Here is a 10,035-nt window from a genome sequence, read left to right on the forward strand (position 1 = left end):
CTCGTGGAGATTCAAAATTGCCTGGGATTGGAAGTGAAACACATTCCTTTGACTTACCTGGGAATACCCTCTTTAATGGCAAGTTGGAGGAGGGCCTATGCATGCCTCCAGAACTATGTCACCGCGGTTCATCTCGGTGACCCGCGTACCGGTACCGGTACGCCGGAACGGCAGTACCAGTATGGAGGTACGCGGTGGTACGTTTGGATCTGGTTCCGGGTCGAAACCAGATCCAAGCCAAGTTTATATCCGAAAAAAATGTAAAATAGTAAAACCTAAAATCGTTCGACGACTCGACGGTCGCCTTCTTCTCCGCCTCTTTCTTCCTCTTCATTATGAAAGGCGACGGACGGACGGACGGCGACCGGTGATGGATAGATGGACGGCGACCACCGACGAACGACCAGTGGATGGCGACAGGCGACGGATGACCGGTGGACAGCGACAGAGGACAGACGATCGGTGGATGGCGACGGACGGTACCTCTGTTTCTTCCTATCCCCTTTGCCTCTGTTTCTTCTTCCACCTGATCGAAAGAATGTTGCCTCTGCTTGTTCGTTATGCAACGTTCATGCTAATCTTCTTGCTATCTTCCAATTGTTAAAGGTTGTAGATCTTGCTCAAAACATGTAATATGAAAATCTGTGCCAATGATGAGAACCTGCCAGTCTATTGCTTTCTGCTTTTAGCAATGTGTTTGATTGGTGACAGCCATTCTGGTCATTTTGAAGCGTGCATGTTGGTCCTGCAAGGAGAGGTCATGAAGGTTTCGTCTAGATATCTAATGTTCTCTTCTGAGGCCCTTGCCAACACTTACCACTATGAATGTTGATTTAAGGTCCAAAATCAGAGGTGGAAGATGAATAAAATTTACAATGAAATATATTAATCCGAGATCTCAGTTTTGTTATGTTTCTTTTTTATGAAATTATATGTAAGAACTATGAAAGAAACATTTGATGTTTTCATTATGAGACGGTGTTTTCTTGTTTGTTCAAAATTTACAATTTTTTTTAATTAAAAAATTCACTTTATTGCATTAAATTTTCACCGTACCCATACCATAAATTTCAAAAACACCGTACCCTATGTCACAATGGTACGGGCACGGGTACGGGTACGGGGGTATGGGTACGGCATTTTTTAAAATCTTGGTACGGGTACGACAACTATTATATATAAATAATTCAAAAAAAATAATTATTATATATAATTAAACCACAAGTTGTAACGAAAATGCCCATAAAAAGAGGCTCATCATGAATAAATTATCAATGTTTCATCTTGTTAATGAGAGTTCTTATGTTAAAGTATAAAAAAACAAAAAAAATAAAGGATAAGTAATTTTTTTGACTTTTTTTTAGTTATAATGTAGTTTGGATCTGGATCTGACCCGGATCCAGATCCAAACGTATCGGGCCGTACCACCGTACCGGCGTACCGGCATGGGTATGCCACTAAAAGTGGCGTACCACTGTGACTTAGGCCGTACCAGTACCCGTTTTTCATACCCGTACCCGTACCCAGGTGACATAGCTCGAGAAGAGAAAATCAAGTGCACACTTAGCAGTTGGAAGGCTAAATGCCTGTCATATGCCGCCGGCCAATGCCTTTTAAAGCATGTTATTGGAAAGCTCCTAACTGTTGGTTTAGAATGTACAAGTTACCATAGTGCATATGGCTCGTTAAATTCAGTTATGGCAAATTTTCTGTGGTGGCAATTGGGCAACGAGCATATGGCTCACTTGATTGGCTGGGAAGCGTTGAGTAGAACTTTCTCAAAGGTGGGTTGAATCAATCTTTCAAACCTTGAGATGCTCAACAGGGAAGACATGATACTATTGGCAAACAAGGCTAGATTTCACGGTGGGCTATGAGCATTAAGTTGTCGGAGTTATGCATCTGGCCATATGGGCTCACAAATACCCAGCACTTGTTCCTGGAATTGGCTTTCCATTTGCTGGTGGTGGAAGAAGATTGGCCATAACGTAGCCACACATATCGAGTTTTCTTGAAAAAGACCTGCTAAAAATAAGAAAAAAGTCCAATAAAAACAAAAAGATATCGCGTGTATCTTAAAAAATCGGCAAAACAAGCAGGACAAAAAGTTTTTTTTTTTTTTTTTGCGTCTGACTGTAATCAGTTCATGATGAAGAATACTATGAAACAGCGAATATGCAGAAAATAAATTGAAAAAAATAAGGTATAGAAGATTGATTGAAGAAAACGCATGATGCATAGAGCAAATTGAAGGCAGCACCTCAAATGCCATTGGTTTCCCCTCAAAATCTAAACCCTAAACTGTGTTTCAACTTCCCTTGCGTGCTCGCTGGCTCACCCGCTTGTTCTCTCGCTCTCTCTCCCTCCCTCCTCTTCTCACTCTCACTCGCTTCTCGTTCTCCCTCCGTTCTTCCATTGGTTTCTTACACACAAAAGAAGGGAGGAGGTGGCAGTAGGGATGAAAAGCCCTTTACAAAATCGACCGACCTTAAAATGAACTTTTTTCAAGAACACTGCCTAGTCCAGCATTTTTAAAGAGTTTCTCTCTCTTGTCATTAAAATCTTTCTATATCACATAGTGCTCCGTTTGAAGGATAGTTTAAATCATCAATCTTTACAAGTCCTATTACTTTAAAGATTTAAATCACTGATATTTGGTACGGTTAAAACTCGTTAGTAATAATTAGTATAAGTATTAGAAAATATTGATACGTTTCTAATAGTTTTATGTTGTTTTGTTATTTATCCTTTAATTTTTTTTGTTTTAGATAGATATATTGTATACTTTCTATGATTCAACATGTTTTAAGTTTTCTAATTTTAACAACTAACGTATATAGTTAAGTTATTAACTTTAATAGCAAATAAAAAGTTTCTTTTTAAATACATAACAATATTTAATACAGTATTGTTTAAAACTTTTTCCTTAAAGTGGTTTGCACAAGCCAATATAAGTCGATGCATATCAGGTGACCGATCCACGCTTCAAGCCCGATATTTATTTCAAAAATATTTATTGATTGAATTCTACAAGAAAAATAAGGCTGATATTGAGACGCATATTGTCCTTAATTTACACCCACCCCATCAAACAGCAAACCAGTGTCAAAGTTTGCCACCAATACACTCGACATATGTATATAGCCAAATGCAAACTGCATGGATCTCAGGGTTGTAGCCCGTACAAGTCGATACGGAAACGAGTACCTTGAAAGTCGCTTTTCGCCTCGAACGTGACGTCGATCCTTCGGTATCCTTTCCCATCTCTTACAATGACTGCTTTCCCTTTATCATCCTCCAACTTCCGAGGGATGAAAGCTCCACCACGGGAGATCCGTATCACCTCTTCCGGTTCAGTCTGTGCCTCATCACTTTCTGCCTCTTCAAAGATTATCGTAGAACTATCATGCCTCTCGGCCTTAACCTGGGTTACTGTATAAGACCGTGGCACGAGGCCCTCAACAACAACTCCAGTCCTGCCTGGGCGGGGCACATTGGGGAGAGCAAAAGATTCCGTCACCAACCATGCCCATCCGCCTGTGGATTTGGAGCGGGAATAATCAATCTGCTGTCCAGGAATGCTGAGATATTTGCAATGTTCGAATTTGGCCTCCTGGTACGTGCACATTTAAAATAAGATTAGATATAAACTATATACATGCACATTTAATATATATATATGTTGATATGAGTACATATAGATGTTAATCAGCCAATGTACATGTACAGAATTGAAGCGAACCGACCAACAAAGCAGTCCAAGCCAAGGTATTAATAAGACGACCCCCAGAGAAAAAAAAGATTTTTACTTTTTACTCTACTTTATTCTGGTCTATAAAACAGAATGCAGGCCAGCAAGAAGTATATGAAAACGATACTGATTTATAAATATGTAAAGAAGCTACCTTCATCATGTCATTCATGTCCCTTAGTGCATTACAGCCGTTGAGTTGCAGGGACTCTAGGCATCTCAGTTTGCTAAGGCCAGTAACATCCATCAGCTGTGAGCATCCGCTCAGACGTAAACGTCTCAGGGCTTGCAAATTTGAAATGTCTGGGATGGTCTTCAAATCCGTGCAAAGGATGGCTTCCAACTCCTGCAGGTTTGTCAACAGGCCAACAGACTCCGGAAGTCTTTGCATATCCCCTGGGCCTAATTGGAGCACCTTTAAAGATGTCAACCTGCCAATCTCTTCTGGGAGTTCTCCCAGTGACCAACACCCGCTGAGGACGAGCTTCTCCAAAGAACTTAGGCGACAGATGCTATCAGGTATTTTCTTTAGAGAACGACAGTCTCCCAAGTTCAAGCGCACCAACCTTTGGAGATCGCCGATCGATTCGTGGACTCGACCAAGCTTGGTGCACCCTTCAAATACAAATTTGGTTGCGTTTGGAATCAGCCTAAAATCGGGGGAGCTCTTGAGGTTCTTGCAATTCTTGAGAATAAGCACTTTCAATTGGCTGAATGTCCGCGAGTAGTTCACCTCTTGGGGGTGGAGGTAATGAAAAAACAACGAGTTAGTCACATTTGGACCTAGAAACTCCTCTATGATGCCCTCTGTCAGGTCGAGCACTACAATGTTCATAACATCGAAGTCGATGATCGGCAATGATTTCAATGGACACTGCCACCACCTCAGGAACTTCAACGATTTGGGTAGATCCTGATACGAGCCCTCCATCCTGACGCAGCTTGTATCAAGTATTCTCAGCTCATCCATGTTTCTAAAAGACATCATGTTCAAAGGTGGAATATTATGCTGCCCGACGTGACGGTGGAAAATAATGGCTTCAACCTTCTCTGTTCCTTGAGATAGGAAAGATCACCAGAAAGAAAGAAGAAAAATGAGCTCCTTGATAAAATGAAAACGTCGAAGCACTCCAAGTGATGTCGTATGATTTCTGCTAAAGCTTTCAGCCAAAAGAAGGCACAATTTAGATTTAGAGCTTTATGCAAACTATCATAAGGAATAAGAGATCAGCTATCGGAGTCCTTGAAGCAGAATAACAAAATTTTTGCCAGATGCCAAATAAAGCAACATATCCAGGCGTCGTTATTAATAGTAGGCTAGTAGCCAGGAGTCCGCCATCATGTCAAGTTGGCATTGCTCATCAACTAAGTTCCATTTGTCCATCATACGTACGACTTCCAAGAATGAGCATTCGTCATAAAGAAAGACCAAAAGAAGAGAAAATGAAGAACGTGTAGAAGCTCATACTTACCTTTCTTCGTTGAAGCATTTGCGATGTTTCGTTATTTTCCCAAAACCTGGTTGCCACCGGCTCCTGCTGGACAATATTTCTTCCCATGTCTCGTATTTGATCATGCATTTCAAATGTGCCATGCTCATCATTTATGCTGATTAGAAATTTACGCTGCAACTCTTCAATTGCATCAGTTGGGTAAAGTCTGGAACCTTCCCACATGAGCATTGCGTATTCTTTCTTTTGTTTCCTCTCTTCCCATCTCTCCAATTCCCCTGGGTAAACTTGCATCCAATCCTCCCAACCGATAAGAAAACATGCTATGTCCAAGAATATCTGCTGTTTTTTAGTATCAAGGCTGTCATAGCTTATTTTTAACCTAACATGGACTTCTTCATTTTGATCCCGTTTTAATTGCTCCAGCTTCGACTCCCATCCTTCAATGGATTTAATGTCAGAGAAGAGGCTCCCAAATACTTGGAGGCACAGAGGTATCCCACCAGCAATTGACACAACTTTCTTCGACAATTCACCTCTCCAATCTGATTTTGGCTCGGGTTGCTTAAATGCATGCTGACTGAAACGTTTAAGCAGTTGGGCAGGATCCAATTCCGGAACCATATAGATGACTTTCTGTCGTCCCTTAAAGATGCTTTCATCTCTACAAGTGACAATGGTTATGCTTTCGCTACTGAACCAACCTGACTGGCTGCCGACCAGCGCATCGAGCTGGTCTTTATGATCAACATCGTCAAGAACTACAAGCACTTTCATGTCTCCAATTCTGTTTCTGATCTTGGTGATGCCGTCGTCCTTGTCGTTTATTGGCATTTCTAATCTAAGGACATCACGAAGCAGCTACTCCTGCAAGCGAACGATTCCACTGTTCTGCTTTGATACTTCGCGGACATTTGCAAGGAAGCTGCACTTCTCGAAGCTGGAACAGTTCTCATTGTGCTGCTTTAATAATCTGTTGTAGACTGCTTTGGCAAGGGTTGTCTTCCCGATGCCGCCTATCCCACAAATCCCAACCATTCTAACTTTCCTATCCAACCGTTCGATCACCTCATTTACGCGAGAATTAAGATCTGTAGGATAGGCGCACATGAGCTGGTATTTAGGGTTCACTTCCTCCATAATCCTTTTCAAAATGCACTTTATAAGATCTGCTTCGTGCCTAAAATGAATTAATAAATAATAGGCTACCAATAATTAGTGAAAGAAAGCTTCATCCATACAAGTCCCATTTTACTGAAGCTAAATATTGAAATAATTTTAAAAGGAAAGAACAACATTATTATATATATATATACGTCATAGCCATAAATAATGTCTTAGATCATAGCCATAAATAATGTCTTAGAGTTTTAAATTACAAGGTTTTTCTCGAGTATAACATGGTGAGCTTGAAAAAAATGATAAAAATATAGTAAATTTTAAAAAATTAAAAAAAAAAAACTAAAAATGAGGAAAATTTTAAGTAAGTGAAAAACTAATAACAGAAACATCAAAAGATAAGTAGATTTGCAACAAATAAAAAATAAAAAAACTGTTTGACATTAGAAAATAAAAAAAATGAAAAAACGCATTTTTTTCGTTTTAACGTTTTTTAAAAAAAATGCATTTTTTAAGTTTTAAACCGCTAATTAATTTATCGCATTTTTTGAAAAAAATGCATTTTTTGTAATTATGATATATATATATATATGTGTGTGTGTGTGTGTGTGTGTGTGTGGGTGTGTGTTTGGGGGTCGAGACTAAGGGGAGAGCTCGAGTAAGTACTGCGTAGGTTTATGAAAAGTTAAGAACATAAACAACATTTGAGTATTTATCAAAATAAAGCAATCCTCGCATTATTTACACATGGATTGCTTATTAAAATTATTATGATGCTTTCATACATGACAAGTCCTCTACGCAAACCCACCTACGCACAGCGATCAAAGGTGATCAAGTTAACACAATGTGAAAAAAATAGCAATTATATTTAAGGATTTATCAAAAAATTAAATATTTATTGTGACTGAAAACTAAGTTCTGAAAATTCAATAGTAATTACTTTAGTACACGACGGGTTATTAGTTCAAGACCCTGAAACCAAATCCAAAACTTGCTGTTGTGAACTTATCAATAAAATCAGATATTTATTTTTGCTAAAAACATCTAAAACATTCAATGTAATAATTGGTTATAAATAAGAGGAGAGACGTAATTCTTAAATATACTTCATGATTTACAGAGAGTGAAAGCCAAACAAACCAAATAATTTTCCCTCTCCCTCTCTTATATATATATGTCTGTGTGTGTGAGAGAGAGACAGATCTTGTAAAGTTTCTTAGTTGCTAGAATGAAAAAAAAGAAAAAAAAAACTTTATCCCTATTATCTCAATGATAAGATGAGACGCGTAGGCGTGGATTCTTGCTGTAATGAAAATTAAACCTTCTTCAGAGTAAGAGGCCCCAAGGGAGATGGGCATGGCGATGCACAAAGCTCATTGTCGTTACACGGTGTCAGAAATTTCAACAGGAAATGGAACGCTAGTCTAAACACTAGAGTGAGAAAAGAAGGGGGACGGGGGTGATCGGTGAGAAAGGTGGCTAAGTGCATACTCATTTGCATCCTTTAGGTTGAACCCCGATATCTTTCCAACCTCACGCAAAGCATTCTTCCAGTCCCTCATCTCTTCCTTAGCTTCTCATTTTTTTCATGCTTCTGGAACGCTGGCAAAAAAAGACCTTCCTGCTTCCCAACATCGGAAGGTTCGACACCGAAGAATACAGGAATGATGAGCCTCCTTCGGTCCGCCTCCTGTACTCCACCATCTTGGTAATCTCTCTCAAACACCACTTGGAATCAGCATAACCCTTAGAGATGATGGCCACAAACATCCTCGACCTTTCTATGTACCCAGACAAGTTATTCACGCTCTCACCTTTCTCCAAATCACGTTATCTATGAAAGTAGAGATGCCCCTTGTTACCAAGGCATCATAAAGATGGCCAATGAATCCCTTGCGAGTGTCAGCCCCTCTAAACTTAAGAAAACATCAAATTTCTGTCCATCGTCTCCTTGAGAAGCTTGCCAGGATGCCTCTGTTCCATCGACACCACAACCATGAGAGCAGACGCCTTTCTCTTCGTAGCCCCCTCCATTATGACCGATTGGGAAATAGATTAGAATGTTCCCAAAGAAACAATGAGAAAGCGTGCCACAACTGATCAGAAACAGAAAGAGAACATCGGGTTGGCCGAATGTGGAAATACGAGCCGTCCTTCGCCTTAAAACATTGCCAATGGTAAGGACCTTCTATGATTACCTCCGCACCAGCCACCTTCCTCAATTAAGGCAAGGCGTCCAAAGCAAAGAAAACGACATCATGGAGGTGGTCCACATCTTGCCTTCTTTTTCATTTTATCACTTTAACAAGGACATTCTACTCATTTTATCAAGACCTGATGGTTGATTTATTACCCCGGGTTGCCGCTAACTAAATGAATGTTAAGGAAAAGTTTGTTTATATGAACTAGACTTTACAACAATATTGCATATTGTCCGTTGTCAAACCATAAATTCGAAAATATCACGATTATATGCCAAATCATGTCTGTCGAAAAAAACCAGGAACAAGACGCATCTTTATAAAAAAAAATGTCAAATCAAAAAATACGTGTATTACATGCATATTAAACTGCTAGAAAGTCAATTTTGGGTTTTTTTGCATCGACATTTTATTTTAAATTAGTGCACCTTCTATTAAAAGTAAGTGAGTGTAATGAGCAAGATTGAATGTAGAACAACATTAAATAATAAAGAAGCACATTAAATGCAATAAAGAAGATTAAATGTGATAAAGAAGAAAGAGAGGGAGAGAGAGAGATATGAACAACTGCTCCTTAATTAATGAATGTTAATAAAGAACATTAACTCCTTCATTAACATCTATAACCATCTTTACCACTTTATCAAATATATTTTCAACTTGTTTTCTTTTTATTTTTTGTTTAGTTTTAATTTTTACTTCTTTGGTAGATTTTTTTCATTTACCGAGATTTTTTGGAGATTTATTTGAAACATATATTTTTATCATATTATACTCGAGAAATATCTCGTTGTATAATACCATCATTGATATATGTGATAATGATAAAAACTACCTAAAATCACTGTCAAAAGCTTTTAGTTGATAGTTTCAATAGCATAGCTAAAAGGATACTGCAAGGAAAAATAATGAATGACATAAACTGCTATTTTACCAAACAGTTTCAACTATGAGGATAAAAATCAAGTGTGGAATGAGAAAAGATTGAGCCACCCACCCTCCCCATAGATAATCGCCAAGTGTGGAGGGAGAAAAGATTCAGTCGCACATCCTCCCCATAGATAATTGCCAATGGTGAGGGGCCTTCAACAATTGCCTCTACACCAGTCACTAACTTCAATTAAAGCTGTTCATTCACAATAATGAAAGATATGTCCATTCACAATAAAGAAAGATATGTCCATTCGCAATAAAGAACCATATCATGGAGATGCTAAAGCTGCTCGGGCCTATCGTTAAATAAACATTTGACTTTTCAAAGCTTTCACGTGGCTACACGTGGAGGTATTTTTGTGCTTTTACAAGTTAGTGAAGGTTTTTTTGTAACTTTTGCAGGTGATGGACTTTTCTGTATCTTTCTATATTTTGGCCCTCTTTTTTCACTTTTTATCAGTTCAACAAGGACATTAAAATTATTTTAACACGACTAGATGATTGTTTAGAATGTTGGGATGTGTCGAGCACTCAATCTGAGTTAAGGAAAATGTTTCTATACGAATCAAACACCATA

The 10,035-nt window shown here is 38.7% G+C and overlaps 2 protein-coding genes across 2 annotated transcripts in view; both read right to left on the minus strand.

Moving 5' to 3' along the window:
• Nucleotides 1–3,166: 3,166 nt before the first annotated feature.
• Nucleotides 3,167–6,036, minus strand: LOC116266695 (disease resistance protein Roq1-like). Its single transcript, XM_050081118.1, has 3 exons — nt 5,270–6,036; nt 3,906–4,725; nt 3,167–3,613 (listed from the first exon to the last, which is right to left on the minus strand). Exons 1-3 carry the CDS (start codon nt 6,034–6,036, stop codon nt 3,167–3,169), a joined length of 2,034 nt encoding a protein of 677 aa, XP_049937075.1.
• The window catches only part of LOC116266854 (disease resistance protein RPS4B-like), a 50,545-nt gene continuing 44,109 nt past the window's right edge, over nt 3,600–10,035 (minus strand). Inside the window, exon 3 of the transcript XR_007575153.1 lies at nt 3,600–3,613. The gene's annotated coding sequence lies outside the window, so the exon portion shown is untranslated. The remainder of the gene's footprint in view (nt 3,614–10,035) is intronic.

Source organism: Nymphaea colorata, chromosome 13 (assembly GCF_008831285.2).
Source record: "Nymphaea colorata isolate Beijing-Zhang1983 chromosome 13, ASM883128v2, whole genome shotgun sequence".
NCBI lineage: Eukaryota > Viridiplantae > Streptophyta > Magnoliopsida > Nymphaeales > Nymphaeaceae > Nymphaea > Nymphaea colorata.

Bases quoted from the DNA above. Each gene is read 5' to 3' on its own strand.
- LOC116266695 (XM_050081118.1), bottom strand. From the start codon at position 6,036: ATGCCAATAAACGACAAGGACGACGGCATCACCAAGATCAGAAACAGA. The intron at 4,726-5,269 runs GTTTTGGGAAAA...GATGTCTTTTAG, and splicing joins CAGGAGCCGGTGGCAACCAG to AAACATGGATGAGCTGAGAA. The intron at 3,614-3,905 runs GTAGCTTCTTTA...TGCACGTACCAG, and splicing joins ACATGAATGACATGATGAAG to GAGGCCAAATTCGAACATTG.